The sequence below is a fragment of the Aquarana catesbeiana genome, linkage group LG01, assembly GCF_042186555.1.
Source record: "Aquarana catesbeiana isolate 2022-GZ linkage group LG01, ASM4218655v1, whole genome shotgun sequence".
In the NCBI taxonomy this organism is placed as follows: domain Eukaryota; kingdom Metazoa; phylum Chordata; class Amphibia; order Anura; family Ranidae; genus Aquarana; species Aquarana catesbeiana.
Window position 1 is genome coordinate 621503895 of NC_133324.1, and position 21901 is coordinate 621525795.

The window sequence follows — 21901 nt, forward strand, 5'->3', positions numbered from 1 at the left end:
ACATCGCTGATCTGTCAGTGAGGAAAAGAGAGATGTTCTGTTTCAGCTAAGCTGAAACAGAAAATCTCTGTTTTCCTCCACTGTAACACTCCCCCCACAGTTAGAATGCACCTCTCTAGGACACACTTAACCCCTTGATCACCCCCTAGTGTTAACCCCTTTCCTGCCAATGTCATTTATACTGTGACAGTGCATTTTTTTAGCACTGATCACTGTACTGGTGTCACTGGTCCCAAAAAAGTGTCACTTAGGGTCAGATTTGTCCACCACAATGTCGCAGTCCCACTAAAAAAATCACATAAATCTAACCCACAGTTTGTAGACGCAATAACTTTTGCACAAACCAATCAATAAAAGCTTATTGGGATTTTTTTTACCAAAAATATGTAACAGAATACATATTGACCTAAACTGATGAAGTAATTTGATTAAAAAAAAAAAAAAATGGGAATGTTTTATAGCAGAAAGTAAGGAATATTGTTTTTTTTTTAATTCAAAATGACTGCTCTTTTTTTTGTTTATAGCGCAAAAAACAAAAACCGCAGAGGTGCTCAAATGCCACCAAAAGAAAGCTCTATTTGTGGGAAAAAAGGACATCAATTTTATTTGGGTACAGCATCGCACGACCGCACAATTTTCAGTCAAAGCAATGCAGCGACGTATCGCAAACAATGGCCTGGTCATGAAGTGGGTAAAACCTTCTGGGGCTGAAGTGGTTCATTTAGTTTTTATGAAAAAATGAAAAGGTGAACTTACAAGATACACCCCGCACCGCCGCCTGGGCTCCACTGTAGTTATCTCCCCTGGTGCTGAGCAGTCAGTACTAGGGTTGCCACCTTTTCTTCAAGCTGAACCTGAACACTTTAGTGGCCTGGGACACTTTTGGGTGCCCCAAAGAGAGTAGTAATGCGGTGAACATAGCGTGCCGAAGCGAACAGTGGTTGTGGTCAAATTGCTCTTGATGACATCATCGCCCCGCCCCCCAGTGATGCCGAACCTGCCCTCAGACGGCAACAGATTTGTGTGAGACTATCTTGGTTACTTGGGGAGCCACAGCCCGGTCTGAATAATGTGTCCAGGTTTCAGCCCACCTGAAACCTGGACACATGATTCAAAACCCGAACTGTCTGGGTGAATCCTGGACAGGTGGCAACTCTAGTCAGTACAAGGGATGAGCCGTACACCCACCGGTTCGGTTCGCATCCAGAACATGCGAACAGGCAAAAAATTTGTTCAAACACGCGAACACCTTTAAAGTCTATGGGACAGGAACATGCATAATCAAAAGTGCTGATTTTAAAGGCTTATATGCAAGTTATTGTCATAAAAAGTGTTTGGGGACCCGGGTCCTGCCCCAGGGGATATGTATCAATGCAAAAAGAAGTTTTAAAAATGGGCTTTTTTTTAGGAGCAATGATTTTAATAATGCTTAAAGTAAAACAATAAAAGTGTAATATTCCTTTAAATTTCGTACCTGGGGGGTGTCTATAGTATGCCTGTAAAGGGGCGCATGTTTCCCGTCTTTAGAACAGTCTGACAGCAAAATGAAAACTACTATCGCTAGCGCCGGCTATAATGAATTGTCGGGCAATACACATAACAGTTCATTGATAAAAACGGCATGGGATTTCCCCATAGGGGAACCCCGAATCAAAATTTAAAAAAAAAATGCTTGGGGGTCCCCCTAAATTCCATACCAGCCCCTTCAGGTCTGGTATTAATATTAAGGGGAGCCCCGTGCCAAAATTCACAAAAAAAAATGGCGTGGGGTCACCCTCAAAATCTATACCAGACCCTTATCCGAGCACGCAACTGGCAGGCCGCAGGAAAAGAGGGGGGGACGAGAAAGCGCCCCCCCTCCTGAACCGTACCAGGCCACATGCCCTCAACATTGGGAAGGTGCTTTGGGGTAGCCCCCCCAAAGCACCTTGTCCCTATGTTGATGGGGAGAAGGGCCTCATCCCCACACCCTTTGCCCGGTGGTTGTGGGGGTCTGCAGGCGGGGGGGCTTATCGGAATCTGGAAGCCCCCTTTAACAAGGGGACCCCCAGATCCCGCCCGGCCCCCCCGTGTGAATTGATAATGGGGGACAAATGTACCCCTACCATTTCACAAAAAAAGTGTCAAAAAGGCGTTTTTTGACAAGTCCTTTATTAATTTCTTCTTCTTCCATCTTCTTTCTTCTGGTCTTCCTTCGGTGTTCTTCTTCTTCCTACATCTTCTTCTTCTCCATCTTCTTCTTCCTCCGCTCTTCTCGTCCCGCATCTTCCTCCGGCTTCTTCTCCGCTCCATCCGCACGATCCGCCTCAGTGGGAGTCTTCCACCGTGTGGCGCTTCGGTTCTTCTGACACTTCTTATATAACGGAGGGCGGGGTCACCCGGTGTGGCTTTCCCCGTGTTGTCAGAGGTGGGCAGGGTTACCCAATTACATAATACCATACAGATAAGCCTTTAAAATTAGCACTTTTGATTTCTCCCATAGACTTTTAACGGGTGTTCTGCGGCTTTCAAATTTGCCGCGAACACCCCAAATTGTTCGCTGTTCGGTGAACGGCCGAACAGCCAATGTTCGAGTTGAACTCATATTCGACCCGAACATAAAGCCCATCCCTAGTCAGTACCCACGCAGCACGTGTAGCAGTCCAGGGATTTGAAATACCCGCTCTTCTTCCTCTTCTCTGTGCATAGCTTCTGGGACATACCTAACTTTTTTTTTGTAGCAGCTGTAAGAAAGTAATGGAGCTCCAAGATATTATTGTGATACTGATAAACATATAGTCAATTGCACAGACAAAGTAAACACCTTGGGTGTTTCTTTTAAATGGAATGTGTGTGAGAAGGCTCAGATGGAAGTTTCCATTGTCTGACATTTGGGCTTGATACTAGTTCATGAGAGCACTTGCAGTAGAAGCTGAAAGGCTTTTGGTCCAGATAAGGAAAAAGTAGCAGTCTGCTACATCTATATTATTGTACTGTTTCCAGATTCACAGTTATTGAGGAGGATAATCATAAAATATTATACATTAGCATTATAAAAAAGCAATACATTTTAAACATATCGTGGCATTATCCTAATACATGCTGTTAAAATATGTAAACAAGACCCTGTCAAAGTACAATAAGGAGTCAGTCCTAATGCATGTGGCTGGCTAACAGGTTAATTTGAAGTTCCGTGACTCTTTTAGCTCTAATATTTCTGAGGCATCTGAGGACACATCACCCTGTGCCAGCTTACTTTGACTGCCACTTTCCTAGTTACAGAAATGGTAGCCAAAGTACAGCTTGTTAAACTGACTGACTCTTTTGCTGATCTGTAAAAGAAATAAAGAGATAATTGTGAAAATACTCTGCTGCCCTCTAAAGGCACTCGTAGGAGCCATCACCAGACCATTTCAAACTAAACCTAGAATATGTTATATCATTAATGTATTACTAAAGGAAAAAAAATAGATTTAGATAAAGTGGTACACACACAAAATTTGGGCTAATATAGGTTACATTTCATAATACTATAATATCCATTTGCCGACCGCCCACAGTATATATACTTCATTACTTTGACGTTTTAATACTGGGGTTAAGGCAGCAGCTAGCTGCCATATGCCTGGTATCATTTTTTTACTGTGGGCAATTCGGCATCTGTTAAAAGTGATCCCGGCAGCGGATTCACCATGGGATCACTTTTAGAGGCTTTCCGGTCGTTTCTGGGTTTACCGGAGCTGTCAATAAACCTGGAAGCGATCCGATCCATTGGATGGCAGGAAGTTGAGTGAGGCAAGATGGCCCCCCCACTTGCATAGCTTCCAACTGTCCCTGATTTCAAGGGACTGTCCCTCATTCGGAGCAAAGTCCCTCTGTCCCTCTTTCCTCCTCATTTGTCCCTCATTTTGGTCTGATCTGTAAAGTTGTATATAAAATGCACTATTTATCTATCAGAAAGTGTTCCCCAATGCTAAACCTTTAATCCAATTTCTAAATTTCTGCATTTGTAAATTCCAAAAGCCAATATAAAGGAATAGTAGTAGTAAAAAAAAAGCACTTGTGGGTTCAAGTTTTTTTCTGTACAATTCTCCTCTAGCTGCTTTCGGACGGCCCATTGCACATATACTGCGGCAGGGTGGCCCGGCTGCGTAAAACAAGGTACCTGTATGTTGTTCGCTTCTTCCGGGTTTGAGGCACATGCGCGCGCCACTGGAGACCCACTCCCGCTGTGATTGAACACAACGGGAGCCAACCAGCGGTCGTTCAAAGGAGAGGTAGAACGGCTGTCTGCCTATGTAAACAAGACAGACTGCCATTCTGCCAGAGAGGAAAATGGAGATCTTATGTTTCTGCTAGGCAGAGACATGGATCTCTGTTTTCCTCCAGTGTCAGAAGTCCCCCCCACAGATAGAAAGCACTCCCTAGGAGCACACTTAACACTTTGATCGCCCCTGATGTTAACCCCTTCCCTGCCAGTGTCATTTATATAGTGACAGTGCATTTTTTTTAACATTGATCACTGTATTGGTGTCACTGGTCCCCAAAAAGTGTCACTTAGGCTGCTTTCACACTGAGGCGCTTTACAGGCGTTATAGTGCTAAAAATAGCACCTGCATAGCGCCTGTAAAGAGTCTCTCCTGTCTCTCCAGTGTGAAAGCCAGAGTGCTTTCACACTGGAGCAGTGCGCTTGCAGGGCGGTAGAAAATGTCCTGCAAGCAGCATCTTTACAGCACTGTAGGAGTGCTCCTAAAGCGCCCCTGCCCATTAAAATCAATGGGCAGCGCCACTGCAGCGCTGCTTTGTGGACGGTTTTAACCCTTTTTCGGTATCTAACGGGGGTTAAAAGCGCCCCGCTAGTGGCCGAATAGCACTGCTAAAAAGGTAAAGCGCCGCTAAAAATAGCATTGCTTTACCGCCGATGCTGCCGGTGCTGCCGATGCCTCGGTGTGAAAGCACCCTTAGTGTCAGATTTGTCCGTTGCAATGTCGCAAAAAATCACTAATCGCTGGCAATACTATTAAAAAATATAACAAAATAAGAAGTCTAAAAATCTATCTCATAGTTTGTAGACTCGTTCTGCACTCCAGTGGCCTGTTTTGTGCTGAAGCCCGCTGCTGGCTGACGCCACAGAGCCAGTCCTGGCAGTGGAAAGAGATAAGCGCTCCAGTGAGCATGGGGGGGGGGGGGGGGTAGAGCAGATAGCGGTGACTGACAGTCACCAGCTTTCTGCTCAGGGAGCTGTGAGAACCAGGCGATCGGCAGTGTTTGATCATTCAGTTCTCAGTCTTAGAGCCAGTGGGGGACAGATGCAGCATGAGACTGATGTTGCATCCACCTAGGTAAGTATAATTCTTAAAAAAAAAAAAAAAAAAAAAAAAAAACCTATACATCTCTTTTAATCCCTTTACTCCAGGATGCATTACAACAAAAATTTGTGAGCTTGGTGGACTATACAAAATATTTGCCAACATCCCTAAACTTGGAAAACCTTATGCACAAAGTGCAGAAAAACACCCCTCTGGGACTTTTAAGGCAGAATAAGAAAAAGGATATATATTTTGCTAAACAGCAAGTGCCAATTTTTATTTAGAAATATAGCGTAAAACCGGAGAGCTGTCCAATAAAATTTTAATTTGCCACACACAATATTTATGAAAAACAAAAAAAGGAGAACAAAATAATTTCAATACATCAATACCTTAGTACATCAAGGTCTGCCCCAACAAAATTGTCAGCATGATGCTAAGTCAACTTAGAAAACTTCTTGAGGGAATCCTGACATGTTTTGGAAGAGTTCCTTCTTTAAGGGATTTGTTGGGTATTACACATCTAAAATTACAATGTGTTAAAATTATTATAAGGATATATGCAGGGCAGTACTGTAGATCAGATGAGTATAGAAGCCAGGGCTGATTTTTATTTTTTGTGCTAAACACATTATTTGTATGTGCTCAAGCTAAAACTGGGGTTTAAGGCAGTTTTCTCTTCATTTACAGACTGAATTTTCTAATCCTTTATACATTAAGGTGTATGTAAAGGCAAATAGTTTTACTTTTTGTCATGATCTTATTGATGTCTCTGTCTTCCCTGGGAAGATTCAAACCACTGTTTGTTTTGGAAATCGTCGTTACTGAGACAGAAAATGAGGGGAAATCCAAAAGTTTTCAGTTGTTACTAAGGGGATACCTATTCTCTTTACAGCTCTCTAAAATGGAAATTCTATTTACTTTGAAGAGATTTCCTCCTATTTCTTGTTGTGTATCTCGGACACAACGTAAAGAGGAAGCACCCCAGTGAAACACAGGCACCTATGAGGGTTTTAACACTTCTCTACTCTATCTAAAACGTTAAAAAAAGTTTGCCTTTACATACACTCTAACCTATGTATAAGCCATCTAGAACTATGATATAGCATGCTCTCAGGGGTCTCCAAACTATGGCCCTCCAGTTGTTCAAGAACTACAATTCCCATCATGCCTAGTCATGTCTGTGAATGTCAGAGTTTTACAATGCCCATACTCCCATACTCATGGGATGTGTAGTTCAGCAACAGCTGGAGGGCTGTAGTTTGGAGATCCCTGTGATGGCAGTGAAGAGGGTATTTGGATATGGCTAGGTAAGGCTTATGGGCCTCAAAGAAGTCAAGAAAGCTGCTGCAGCTGGACAGGGCTAAGCAAGGCACTCAGTGATACTTCCTTTTAGGGCAGTATGTACCCAGGGATGAATACTGGAATGCAGACTGCTTGCATTCTGGGCATTTGTCCCTTAGCGCACACTGCCCTACAAGTACATCCCTCTAGGTGCACCACATAACCCCATTCAGCTGTAGCGGCTGTTTGAATCTCATGGAGTTTGGCAGGGTGTCAGCAGTGGGGTCCGATAGTTTGCCGATGCCCTCCAGGTGCAGCTAAATGCTGGCATCTCATGCACTGGGGTTTAATGCCCAGAGAGGATGAGTCCTTAAAGTGTAAGTTCCAAAAATCTGTAAGGTGAACTTACACAGGCCCCCCCCCCCCCAGTCCCCAGTCCCGCTGACCTACAGCCATTCCCATTCACTCTGCTTCTTCCCCGCTGAGAGGACAGGCTATGCGGGTTCTGATTGGTCGGCGCCACCCATGTAATGGCGCTGACCAATTAGAATGCTCCTAAACAGCCTTCCTGATGGGGTACGTTTAGATTTAGATAAGCTCCTGGCATTTATAAGCCCTGGAGCCGTGAGGCGGCTATACCAGGGCTCAGAATGGGAGATCGCCATGCTGCAGGTCAGCGGGATGGGGGGGGTTGGGTGGCTAGGGGGTCCTGTGTAAGTTCATCTAACCGATTTTTCTGTAAAGGTGAACTTACCCTTTGAGTGTATCTAAAGCCAACACATTCTGTTATCTGTTATCTGAGAATTATTCTCATTATTTTTCCTAATGACCACTGTCTCCAGGACTAAAAGTGAAGGAAAATCCAAAATTTTGATTTGCCACCATAACAAGAATAGAGAAGTCTTTCAATGGGAACACATGTATTAGAAACAATTTATATTGACAGAATTGATGGGTGATTAACTGGCACTACATCCCCAGTAGCATACAGGTAGAGGAAAATGCATATATGTGGCAATTTCAATGTGCCAAAAAAGCTTCACATACAGTTGTGCTCATAAGTTTACATACCCTGGTAGAATTTATGATTTCTTGACCATTTTTCAGAGATTATGAATGATAACACAAAATCTTTTCTTTCACTCATGGTTAGTGTTTGGCTGAAGCCATTTATTATCAATCAACTGTGTTTACTCTTTTTCAATCATAATGGCAACAGAAACTACACAAATGACCCTGATCAAAAGTTTACATACCCCAGTGTATTGCCCCCTTTAACATCAATGACAGCTTGAAGTCTTTTGTGGTATTTGTGGATGAGGCTCTTTATCTTCTCAGATGGTAAAGCTGCCCATTCCTCTTGGCAAAAAGCCTCCAGTTCCTGTAAATTCTTGGGCTGTCTTGCATGAATTGCACGTATGAGATCTCCCCAGAGTTGCTCAATGATATTGAGGTCAGGAGATGGCCACTCCAGAAAGTTCACTTTATTCTGCTGTAGCCAATGAGAGGTCGACTTGGCCTTGTGTTTTGGATCATTGTCATGTTGGAATGTCCAAGTATGTCCCAATGCGCAGCTTCCTGGCTGATGAAAGCAAATGTTCCTCCAGTATTTTTTGATACATTCATGCCAACAATTTTGACCAAATTTCCTGCGCCTTTTCCACATCCCCAAAACATCAGCAGTCCATCTGGTGTACCTTTCATCATAGGCCTTGTTGACTCCTCTCCAAATGTAGCGTTGATGGTTGTGGCCAAAAAGCTCAGTTTTACTCTTATCACTCTAAATGACTTTGTGCCAGAAGTTTTGAGGCTGGTGTCTGTGCTGTTTGGCGTATTGTAAGCGGGATACCTTGTGGCATTTGCGTAGTAATGGCTTTCTTCTGGCAACTCGACCATGCAGATCATCTTTCTTCAAGTGCCTCCTTATTGTGCATCTTAGAACAGCCACTCCACATGTTTTCAGAGAGTGCTGTATTTCACCTGAAGTTATTTGTGGGTTTTTCTTTGCATCCCGAACAATTTTCCTGGCAGTTGTGGCTGAAATACTAGTTGGTCTACCTGACCGTGGTTTGGTTTCAACAGAACCCCTCATTTTCCACTTTTTGATTAGAATTTGAACACTGCTGATTGGCATTCTCAATTCCTTGGCTATCCCTTGAAAGATGCAAGGGTCTGTCAGGAGTGCAGAAACTCATTGTCCTTTTATACACACACTAATTACAAGCAAACAGATCACAGGTGAGGATGGTTACCTTCAATAGCCATTCAAACCCCTTTGTGTCAACTTGTGTGCATGTTATCAGGCCAAAATCACCAGGGTATGTAAACTTTTGATCAGGGTCATTTGGGTAGTTTGGTCAAGAAAATGGCCAAATGGCCAAATGGCCAATAAATCATAAACTCTGCCAGGGTATGTAAACTTATGAGCACAACTGTATATGCATTTTCATCCACTCATTATGGACAGCTGTCAAAAGGTCATTGCAAACATTTCAATCTGCTTGTGCAATCTTTGTAAATATCTCTTTAACCTCTTAAGGTCCGCCCTATAGCAGTTTTATTGCTACAGGGCGACACCTATGTGCTGGATCGCGTATATATGTGATCCGACCCTTCGGGTAGGGGGCGTTCCTGCTGTGCTTACACACAGCGGGAGCCGATGGGCGGGTACCATGGACTCGATGTCTGCTGGTACCCGCTGATCATCAGGCAGAGATACAGAACAGCGATCTGCCTTTGTAAACAAGATTGTTCTGACAGGAGGTTAGAGATGGAATTTTTGTCCCTGAGTAAATTCCATCACTACCCTAGTAAAAGAACCTCCCACAGTACACATAAACACTGGCTCTGCACAGAGTTAACCCATTAATCGCCCCTGATGTTAACCCCTTCCCAGCCAGTGTCATTAGTACAGTGACAGTGCATATTTTTAGTACTAATCACTGTATGAGTGTCACTGGCCCCCAAAACGTGTCAAAAGTTTCAGTTAGTGTCCTGACTGTCTGCCAAAATATCACAGTCCTGCTATAAGTTGCTGATCACTGCCATTACTAGTAAAAAAAAAATAATATTAAAAAAAAAAATAAAAACATCCCACAGTTTGTAGATGCTATAACTTTTACACAAACCAATCAATATACACTCATTGAGTTTTTTTTAACCAAAAATATGTAGCAGAATACATATTGACCTAAATTGATGAAGAAATTACATTTTTAAATTTTTTTTATTGGATAGGTTTTATAGCAGAAAGTTAAAAATATTGTTTTTTTTAAAAAAAAATTGTCGTTCTTTTTTTGCTTCTAGCGCAAAAAATATAAACCACAGTGGTGATCAAATACCACCAAAAAAGCTCTATTTGTGGAAAAAAAAAGGACATCAATTTTGTTTGGGTGCAGCATTGTACGACTGTGCAATTGTCAGTTAAAGTAACGCAAGGCCGTATCGCAAAAAATGGTCTGATCATGAAGGGGGTAAATCTTCCAGAGGTCAAGTGGTTAAGCGCTTTCTGTGGACTTTGGTTTCATATTATTGCAGGATATAAAATATCTTTTTCTAAGAGAGAGAAAAAAATATAAATTTTTCTATTTACCTAATAAACTATAATGTATAGCAAAAAGTAAAACAAATTACGCCTTCTTTACCTACAGTGTACTTGTTCTGTCCATATAAGTAACTTATAAATACTTCATCTCCTGAGCCATCAGAATATCTAGCCATTAGCCAGTTTTATCTCTGCTACAGGGCTTAGAAGGATGACATTCAATAGAGTCAACCACTACAAAGTAACCTTTGTAGACAATATTCACTGACAGTTGTCAGCTTATGTGCAGCATATTAAAAATAATTTACCGTATTTTTCGCTCCATAAGACGCACCTGACCATAAGACGCACCTAGGTTTTAGAGGAGGAAAAACAAAAAAAAATATTCTGAACCAAATGGTGTACTAAAATATTTACCAGTGCCCATAAAATGCAGCCTGACCAGTGCCAATTAAATGTAGCCTTACCAGTGCCAATTAATTACAGCCTTACCAGTGTCAATTAAATGCAGCCTTACCAGTGCTAATTAAATGCAGCCGTACCAGTGCCTATGAAATGCAGCCTTACCAGTGCCAATGAAATGCAGCCTTACCTATGCCAATGAAATGCAGCCTTACCAGTGCCCATGAAATGCAGCCTTAATAGTCCCATGAAATGCAGCCTGACCTATGCCAATGAAATGCAGCCTTACCACAGAGCTCTGTCACGGAATATCCCTGCGCCCATTGTAATAAATTCCCACCTCCTATAATACACGTCACTCTGATCCGCCTGTCACTCAGACAGAAGACAGAGCAACCCGAGCGGTCGCCGCGGTCGTACTACATTCGGCCGCTCGGGCTGCTCTGTCTTCTGTCTGTGGCTGAGTGACAGGCCCAGTTGGGAGATCGCCCGGCGCTCGCAGGAGACTTGGGATGTCTGTCCTCCTCTCTCCTGCCGGTATTGTAACATGGCAGCGGCCGCAACGGGGGGGAGCTGGGGGTAAGCCTGTCAATATTCGCTCCATTAGACGCACAGACATTCCCCCTACATTTTTTTGGGGGGGGGGTGCATCTTATGGAGCGAAAAATACAGTAGTTCATGTAAAAATCTGTTGTATCATCATACCAATGCTTTATAAAAGCACAGCAGTGTGTTTTACAAATGTGCATAAGGCTCTGAAAAATGCAGACAATGGCGTGGAGTAGAATTATTAACTGTCTGTTACAAATGAGTCTAATGTGATGCTAATGAGCTGTCAACACTCAGTAGAAGAGAGATTTAATTGCCCATGTAACTCTAACTGTACAGGGATTTCTTCGCTTCTCTATCCAAAACTAATACAAAAAAACAAACAAACAAACAAACAAAACCTTAAGAGAGGAGTTATATTTGTTTATAAAAGCCATAAATGAAAGGAAAATCATGAAAAGCTAGACTCACTTCTAATTATCAGTGAAAGAATAGTTGCAATATTATAGTATGTCATTATTCAGGAGGTAACATTAATTCTATTTTTCTTTTTTTGTAAGCCATTAAAAATCAGGCTACAGGACATTACATTCTGAATGGAAAAGGTGAAGAAGCTAAGTCGCGATCCTTTATCGATCTTGGTGTGGAATGGGAGTACATTATTGAAGATGATATTGAAACTATACACACAGATGGACCTTTGCATGATGCTATTGTAGTTTTGGTAAGGAATTTTTGCATTTCAAGATGCTTTAAAGTATGTACAAACCCATAACCAGCAGTCTATCATTTGTCAAAAATTGCTGCTGTTCATATGCAGGGCTTCAATTAAAGCAGAATTCCAGGATGTACGCTAACAAAGCCACTTGGTTCATCCACCCACTGTGTATCTTTCCGTTTATATTTTTAACTTGTGTTGCTTCTAAGTGCATGTAAATCTGTACTACCGCCCTTTTGTATTGTTACTGCCTCAGTGGTTGGGTGGGTGGAAGTGGTGTGTATGTGTACCAAAGCATAACAAAGCATGGTCTGTCTCTCTGATTGATGCCCCTGGCTTAGCTCCCACACACTAATGGTAGCCAAGGCAAAGTGATAATGACACCCACTGTATTTCCGAGGACCATAAATGTTTTTTACAGTCTGACTGGTTGGATGAAGCAAGTTATCATGCAGCCCTGAAGATAAAGCCCAATTGAATTCTGTTTACATTTGCTAAATACATTCCAAGTGCATAAAAATATTGTTCAACATCTTACAGTTTGTTTTCTTTAAAAAAAGGCCACGACCTGAGTGGGAAAGCCTGCTCCCTGCCAGCATGGTGCAGAGTGGGATCCTGGCCCTCTCCATTTGAGAGCTCTCCAATCGGCGGGGAGCATGAGCTTTACTAATTGCAAGGCTATAGGTCTGATTCAGTAGGGGGTGTGTTGGGACCCCTGTAATGAGACCACTGCTTCCCCACAGAAAGCAAGAGCCCCACTCTGGAGCTGCTGGCAGAGGACATGCTTTTCTACTCAGGCAGTGGTTGCTTTGGAGAGAAAAGAAACTATAAGACACTGAACTCCTTTTATTTTGATGCACCCAAAATTATTTTAACAGATTTTTAACCTAGGGTACAATTGTGCTTTAATCAGCACCCACTGAAATTCAGAAAAGGTTGAAGGTAAACAATTGGGAGAAAGTTAAGTGTGCTGAAGGACAATGCTATTATAAAAAAACAAAGGGTTTGCTTAGGGTGACATATTTCACAGACCCCTGCAGAAGTGTACCCAAGGACACTGGTTTTCCTGTAGTGGACGAGGCTCGGACGAGGGGGGGGGAGGAATCAGTGTGGCGAGGCAGGGGTTAATTACAGAAATGATTCCCTGCGCAGCTCTCTGCAGCAGCTGAAACCTGGTTTTCCCCCTCTCCCTCCCACCGACTTTCAGCTGTTGGAGGGAGAGACATGTAGGGCATTATTTTTATAATAACCCCGCCGCCCTGCCGCACTGATCCCTCTCCCTGTCCTGCCTACATCAAATTCCCTGCTGTGTGAACGCTCCCCCCTCTCCGCAGCTCTGTTGACTTCCCTGAATGAATGGACATAGTATGCTATTGGTACTGATCACTCCTGTGTCCATTGATAACTGAGCATAGTAAACTGTGTTTATGAATGAACAGATGCCTCTGTCTCCTGTTCATTCATCTGCAGTGTAGCTGAGGCTACAGACAAAGGAATTGAAGAATGTGTACTCAATTCCTTTACTGTCTCAAAGGTGAGATGTCAGGGGTCTTTTTAGACCAGCAGCTTCGTAAAAAAAAATCGTAAAAAAATAATTAAAAAATGTAAGGGGCTCATTCACACGGGTTCTCTGGCCCATACATTGTGAATGAGTGGTTTGCTGGACCCGGCTGTTTCTCTATGAGGATGCAGCGGCTGTATGAACACAGTAACAGGTCCTAATCTGATAAGTGTGCATGTGTGGGTGAGTGGGACGGAGGAGATAAAACTGGAGGAGGAGGTGGACATGGGGTGGAGGAAACGTGATTGGAGGAGGAGGACATGGGACTAGAGGAGGAAGACATAGGATGGAGGATATATTAAGTTTTAAGTGTTAAAATAAAAAGTGAGTGCAATGAAGGACTCGTGGGATGGCCAGTTGGTGGATTCGGTGGGACAGCCAGCGGGTGGGCCCTGGGGAATGTTGGTGGTCAGGGCCCAGGCCTAAAGCTACCCCCTCCCTACACATTTATTATTTTTAGCAATGATTATGAATTTTATGGAGAGAAACTAAATTTAGCATATCAATCTGCCCAACATGCGGGAGCTCAGAGATGCTATTATCTGCATAGTTACCAACATTAAAAAAATAGATGCAATGCCTTGAAGAGATCAAAAAGAATAGGGGGGGGGTGTCACTTGTATGGCTTGTAGTGTGGGAGAAAAAAAGCCCTGCTGTGCCAGCATTGGAGTCATTTGCAGCAATAATAACCCCCAGCAGTGGTCTAAGTGGCTAAAACAATCCCTTCTTCATTGCTGGTCATTGATATTAACTCCCTATATACTGGTGGTCAGTGTTAGGCTGTAATAAAACCCCCTAACACATTTTTTTGGGGAGCCTAGTTCTACTTAATCCTCTGCACACTGTTATACACCCTTACCTAATTCGAGTGCACTTTTGCATAAAAACAGGGATAGTATCATATATTTTGCAATATACGGTATATTCAAGCAAGTCAACTACCAAAATACTTGCATATAGCATATCTCAGTGGACATACAGTACCAATATGAAGCAGACTGACAGTGCTAAATATGGGTAACACTGCAGAAAGCCCATTGTGGAATGCTGCATGTCCAAGCATTCCAAGCATTAGACTCTCTCTCAGTTTTCTGATGCCAAAGGAGGGACTATAGGAGAAAGGAGCAAAGAAGAAAACAAAGAAGCAAGAAGCAAAGCCATTTAAAGCAGGCTGGAAAAGGAGAGAATAAGTAGAAAAATACAGATGATAGTAGATCAGCTGAGTTCAGAGAAAAGGAAAGCAGCTTAGCTGTGCAAGATAGAGCAAGACATCCCTATAGAGATAAGCAAAGCTGCAGAACATGAACATAAAAAAGATAAAAATAAAAAGAAGCAGTAAGCTGTGTTATATATAAAGACTGATAAAACCGATTTAAAGTGTAGAGGCACCATAGTAAAGTAACACGGAAGAGTCAAGTCTGCAAAAGACAGCACATAGTCATATCTGGGATTATTCGTAATCTATATTTAATATGCCATAAATTACAGAGGCAGCTTGGGAAGAGCAAATTAAATTGGGGCCTGTTTTCGCATATACACGTGAAGGTTAATTTATAAAAAATAATAATAAGTGCAGCTCTAATCTAGTGAAAATAAATATACCGGGACCCTAACAAAAGGGTACAACTAAAATTCGGGTAATTGTTAACTACAAATTCATGTGTTAAAACAAAATCATAACAAATATTAAAATACAGTGGAGACAGAAGTGCAGAAATATAAAGGCAAATCTGTGTGTCAATATTGAATATTGGGAACACACATAGAAAAATTAATGCTGATATCACTCATATCATATATCATCACAATGAACAAAATATCATGCTTAAATCACAAAATATCCCCTAAACACAACATGTATTGTGATTAAGGAGGAGTGCAGTCCAGTAGTGGTAAGAGAAGGGGGAACTGTGCAAAAAAGTCCCAGCAAGTGTAACAAAACAGGTGATCAGAATGATGATCCAAGGATGATGGACTTTTTTGCACAGTTCCACCTTCTCTTATCACTACTGGACTGCACTGCTTAATCACAATAAATGTTGTGTTTAGGAGATATTTAGTTTAATAAGATTTAAGCATGATATTTTGTTTATTGTGAAGATATATGATATGAGTGATATCAGTATTGATTTTTTTATGTGTGTCCCCAGTATTTTCAGAGTGTTTCAGAGGGAAAAGATACGACCATCACCCTCAGCTGTACACACAGCCCTTACCCTCATGCTTGGACCCCCTTTCAGAAGGTCAAGCATGCAGTTGTATTAAAATCCTGGATATAAGGAATATAAGTATGGTCCTCTGCACTCCTCCCATGGGCAAAAATGCCAGAAAACTCCACTGTCAAATGTAAGAAAAATTGTGATTCTTTGCACTCGTTCGAAATCTCATAAACCGCTTCGAGATTTCAAACGAGTGCAAAGAATCATTTTTTTTTACATTTTACAGTGGAGTTTTCTAGCCCTGGTTCTGTGCTGTGTTCTACCTTTCTGTTTAATAGACAGTTGCATTTAGTAAAACAAGTAACAACTAGTTGATAAAAGAGCAGAGTGAGAAAGGGAGGGATAGCCCTGCCCATTACACTCCTGCACTGGCACAACTATCACCCTAGCAGCCTGTGCTGCTGCTGTCGAGCCCAAACTAGGCAGGTGGTGGTGTTGTTGAGACCCCAGAGATAAAAAGTTTTTGGCAGAAGATCTCCTGTTCTGCCATTCACATTAGAACATCCAGATCTTCAACAGTGTGGAAACCACACCGGATTCCACAGCTTACTTGATCGCTGGTGCCATTTGTAAACACAGAACCTGGCAGAGTAAGTCTTCCTCTGCCGCACTCTACAATAGATGTCACTTTTCAGAGTCACATATTAAGTGAGTAGTGAAAGACTTTCTCTGCTGGCTTCTGTGTTAACCATTCACAGCAGAGATTGGGTTAGCTGTCAGTCCTGTGTGGGTCCTGTGCTGATGGAAGTTTGGATGGGGTTGGGCAGCCCAGTGTGACATATTAGATCATATACTGTAGCTTTGGAGAAATAGGGTTATGGAGTTATTGTATGTCCATAAGCTGCTTTATAGTCACCATGGATACATTTAGAAAATACAGTAAGTATACAATGCTCTTAAAAAAATTTGTTAAAGGGGTTGTGAGTCTTTTTTTTAATTAAATTATAAAAAATAAGGTAACAGGTTTATACTTAAGTGCTCTGTGCAATGGTATTGCACAGAGTGGCCCTGATTCTCATCTTCTGGGGTCCCATCCCAGTGCTCCAGGCTCTTCCACTTCTTTGTGTGCGACCATGCTCCGGAGCCCTACTATATGCATCCATGGACAGTGTGGCTCAGCCCCATACTCCTGCTCTCTGCTCACAGGATTTGATTGACAGCAGCAAGAGCCAATGGCTCCTGCTGCTGCCTCTCTGTCCTGTGAGAGAAGAGAGAGAGGAGAGAGCCCCTGCAGATTGGCACACCGCTAGATTAGTTGAGGACTCAGGTTAGTATTTAAGGGGTGAAGGGATGGTACAAACACATTAACATTTTTTACCCTAATGCAGAAAATGCATTAACCACCACCGCCATTTGTTAGGCTATATGCAATGCTGTATGCAAACAAAATTTACTTATTTTTTCACACAAATAGAGCTTTCTTTTGGTGGTATTTGATCACCACTGGGTTTTTTTTTTTTTTTTTTTTTTTGCGATATGAACGGAAAAAGACCCAAAATTTTGAAAAAAAAAACCCCAGTATTTTCTACTTTCTGCTATAAAACATATCCAATAAAAAAAATCTTCATACATTTTGGCCAAAATGTATTCTGCTACATGTCTTTGGTAAAAAAAAAAAATAATAATAATCACAGTAACTGTATATTGATTGGTTTACATGAAAGTTAGAGTGTCTTCAAACTATGGTATAGATACTGTAATTTGTATTTACTTATTTATTTATTTATTTTTATACAAGTAATGGCGGTGATCAGTGACTTATAGTGGGACTGCGATAGTGTAGGCGGGCATTCTGACACTAACTGATGCTGGGGGGGGGGGGGCTGACTAACTGCCACTAACATCACCAGTGACACTAATATCATGATCAGTGTTAAAAATATACACTGTACTAATGACAGGGAAGCAGTTATCATCTAGACCAATCAAGGGTTAAATGTGTGCCTAACAATGTTTAGTGTGTGTAATATGTTCTGTTTTACTAAGAAATGTGCCAGTTTTTACTCCCTGCTTTGCGAGGAGTAAAAAATCTGCACATCACTGCTGTCTGAAGAGAGCTCTGTGCTGTTTACCAACACAGGGCTCTCTTCTGTTATTTGCTCAGCCGATCAGCGAGTCCCGGCCAGAAATCATTGGCCCGGAACCAGCTGATCGGCTTGTGCTGAAGCAAATGACTTGCACAAGCAGAACCAGCAGAAAGCCGTGACGTACAGGTATGTGATTGTGCCTGTACAAGCTGACCTGCCGCAGTAAATGTACTGCAGCGGGTCGGCAAGCAGTTAATGTAAAAAAAATTACTTTTTCCTTTTAGAACTGCTTTAAATTACATACATCAATAAGTATGACATAACTGAAGAAAACGGTTGAAAATAACGCATAGATTCTTTAACTCAAGGCCTCATATTCTTAAACAATGACACAGACAATACAGTAAATGCAACAAGTACTCACTATGTACAGAATGCATTCCAAGGCTTACCAGCTACTGTATTCTAAATGTGTTGTGTGTTTTTTTTAGACATTTTGCACTTTCTACCCTTAAGAGCGTGTATCATCTGTTTGTCTTTACCAAGGGCAGCTTTGTGCTTTGAGTGGATCATCTTCTCTTATATCACTTTGCATCACTAAGCGCCAAGCTGTAATTACTCCAGCAAGGCTTCCACTAAAACGAAAAGCAGATGATTATTATACTTTTGTTTTTGTTGTACGTACAAGAGAAGCAATACAGTGGGACAAATAAATCCACATATGAAAGAAAACACCATCTGGTACTAGTCTTCAGATTTAGTTTACTTTTATCGACTGCCTCCTCTGTCTGAGAAACAAATTAAAAGGAAGGATCTAATGAACTCTTTCTTGGAGCTCATTAGTGGCCAACGGGATATAAGTTTCAGTACCACAAAAAAAACAAAAAAAAAACACCAGGAATATTCATGGAAAAATGTTCGTTTGGCTGCCAGGATCATTTGGAGACAGAAGTGTTTTGTACTCTTCTAGCAGAATGTCCTGATTTCCACGTACTGTCAGAATACAATATTTCAAAATCTTATGAGACGTTAACTTAACGCTTGCTCTGTGTTGTGGTTTGTGAAGGTTATACCCCAGGAGAACGACACAAAGTCCAGCTTATCCTACAAATACATCATTCACGAAGACTCCTTGCCATCCATAAATAATAACAACGTACTGCAGGAAGAACTTGATACTTATGAGTGGGCTTTAAAAACTTGGTCCCAGTGCTCAAAACCGTGTGGCGGAGGTGAGAATTTTACTGAATGCTTGAGATGGTTGCCAACTGAAAATTTAAATGAAACTATCTGGTGCAGAAACAAAAAGTTGATTTGGGGGAGCCTGTTTTTTTACTGTTTAAAGTATATTTTTTTCACTATTTTACCTATTAATATTAGTTTTTTTTTATAAGGAGTTTTGTGTTTATATATACTTATAAAATAAACTGATGTTTCATATTACTCATTGTGATTTTTTTTTCTATAAAATATCTATAGTATTTTACAACTAAGCATCTAATACAAAATATAGTATATCCTTAACACGGTTTACAACATTTTTTTCACCACTGCCTTCATGCTTGTTGGCGAGTTGTGTAAATTGACTAATCTAGACAATGCTATTTCTGCCAGCAGAGAGAATAAAGGATATACAGTACAGAAAAACCTTGGATTGTGAGCATAATTCGTTCAGGAAACATGCTTGTAATCCAAAGCACTTGTATATCAAAGCGCATTTCCCCTTAATAAATAATGGAAACTCAGATGATTCGTTCCACAACCATTTATTCATAGGTTCTTCAGTTTATAGTCCATATAAAAAGATTATAGTAATGTGATAGGTTGTGTAACCATAAAATGTCCATTCACAAATGGCAGCCTCCACAAGGGGATTAGAAGCAAAATCCAGCAGGATCTACAGAGTAGAAAAGAGAAGAGAGGTGCCTCTAAGTTAGCAATATGGTTACATTTAATGAAGGTACAACATTTAGCAACTCACATGGTTGATGATTAAAACAGGCACATCTAATGCCCCGTACACACGATCGGACATTTCGACAACAAAATCCATGGATTTTTTCCGACGGATGTTGGCTCAAACTTGTCTTGCATACACACGGTCACACAAATCTTGTCAGAAATTCTGAACGTCAAGAACGTGGTGACGTCCAACACATACGACGAGCTGAGAAAAATGAAGTTCAATAGCCAGTGCGGCTCTTCTGCTTGATTCCGAGCATGCGTGGAACTTTGTGCGTCGGAATTGTGCACACATGATCGGAATTTCCGACAACGGATTTTGTTGTCAGAAAATTAGAGATCCAGATCTCAAATTTAGTGTGAAGGAAATGCCGATGGAAAATGTCCAATGGTGCCTACACACAGTCAGAATTTCCGACAACAAGCTCCCATCGAACATTTTCCATCGGAAAATCCGACCGTGTGTACAGGGCATATGTATGCAGGCATCTGGAGTAAAGCTGTCCATATAGACCATCCTCCGTACCACCGGCTCTCACCGCTATCAGTCTGCAATTGTGACCAGGAAGACTACCCTGCAATAGAGCGATCTGAAAGTGAGGCTTGAGCCGCTCGTGGAGCGCAGCGTGGAAGGGATGACATTGATTGCGGCGGGAAGGACGGTCTATGTGGACAGCTTTACACCGGATGCCTGCATACTTAGATGTGCCTGTTTTAATAATCAACCATGTGAGTTGCTAAATGTTGTACCTTCATTAAATGTAACCATATTGCTACCCTTAGGGGCGCCTCTCATCTCTCTTATACTCAGTTGTGACATGACGCTACTTGTATATCAAGACATCGCTTGTATATCAAGTCAAAATGTATCAAAAAATTTTGCTTGTCCTACTCCATCTTTTGTTTTTCCCCTTCCGTCTTTTTTTTTTTTTTTCTTCCCCTTCTCTGTATATCCTCATATTTCTGTACTTGTTTTTGTTATATGATCCCTCATTGCAGCAAAATAGTTTCCGGTTAGCCAACGCACCTGATCCCCCCCTGAATCTACCCTCCCCCTTCTAGTCAATAGGGGCCCGTTGGCCCGCAACTACTAGGGGAAAGAACGGCTCCCACACAACTGGCTGACCGATTTCGCTTAGTAAGCTCACTTAGGGAATGTTGGACTGAAGCCATCCCTACAAGTCACCACAATGAATCACTAGCTAACACACTACAGTATTCATATATATTAAGATTATACTCTCACAATGTTATCAATATGTTAATGTTCTGTGATTGAGTCAAACTGGTTTCGGTTTCTGTAGGAATATGTTATTTTATCGCACGATACTTTTTCAATAGAGCTTTCAAATGCAATACTCTTTTTGTTATGTACTTTCACTCCATTTGTTGATTACTGTACCAGATATATACAATTTCTACCTTGCAAATAAAGGTCTTTTTAAATAAAAAAATAAAATGTTGCTTGTCTTGCAAAATGCTCTCAAACCAAGGTTTTACTGTATTTTACAAATAAGCATCTAATACAAAATATAGTATATCCTTAACACGGTTTGGAAAGTTTTTTTCACCACTGCCTGCATGCTTGTTGGCGAGCTGTGTAAATTGACTAATCCAGACAATCCTATTTCTGCTAGCAGAGAGAAAAAATGTTTGTCTTCTCTAAATCCGTTAGTTGTGTGTCTTTTTTTTTCAAATTTTTCCTGCTGTTCAAGTCTATTCTCAACATAAGCTATGTACAACATGGCATCCAGAAAACTGGGTTGTTTCTCAGATCTTGCCATCTGCTGGCTGCAAGTTATAAATAATAAATATTCATTTGCAGTGCATATTTATCTGAAATTTAAAAAATATATACAAATTTATTTTTAGTTGGGATCAAATAAAACAGATGGCCCATGATGAAAATTGAATGAGGTGAGACAAAATACCATCTGGGCTATAATCTTGGTACCCAAATGCTTCTTTCTTCATCCCAACAATCCCTGCCTCCCTAACCCTCATTCCTCCATCAGACTGAAGTTGAGACAAGACTTGGAGTATTGCTGGATGGTAGCAGGGGCATATACTTGTGAATGCATTTCTTTTATAACAGGTTCACTCTTGATTATTATGGAGTACCAACAACACACAATCTACAATCAATGCACATGTGATACTTTACAAATGAGAGCTTTGGCCTAAGATCTTCATTTGGATATGCTGACTTTGCTTTCCACACCAAATGCCATAAATCTTATAGCTACTGGCAATTGTTGGGTTTAATTCTGGCAAATGTGTGTGAATCCAGGCATGGTAATGTGCAGATACCCTTTATTAATTAAAATTCAGTAATTTCAATAGGTGA

The 21901-nt window shown here is 41.3% G+C and overlaps 1 protein-coding gene across 1 annotated transcript in view; it reads left to right on the top strand.

Moving 5' to 3' along the window:
- The window catches only part of ADAMTS3 (ADAM metallopeptidase with thrombospondin type 1 motif 3), a 280263-nt gene that overhangs the window by 219649 nt on the left and 38713 nt on the right, over positions 1-21901 (top strand). Inside the window, exons 17-18 of the mRNA XM_073600537.1 lie at positions 11628-11791; positions 18659-18824. Of these exons, the coding sequence (XP_073456638.1) occupies positions 11628-11791; positions 18659-18824 (330 nt within the window). The remainder of the gene's footprint in view (positions 1-11627; positions 11792-18658; positions 18825-21901) is intronic.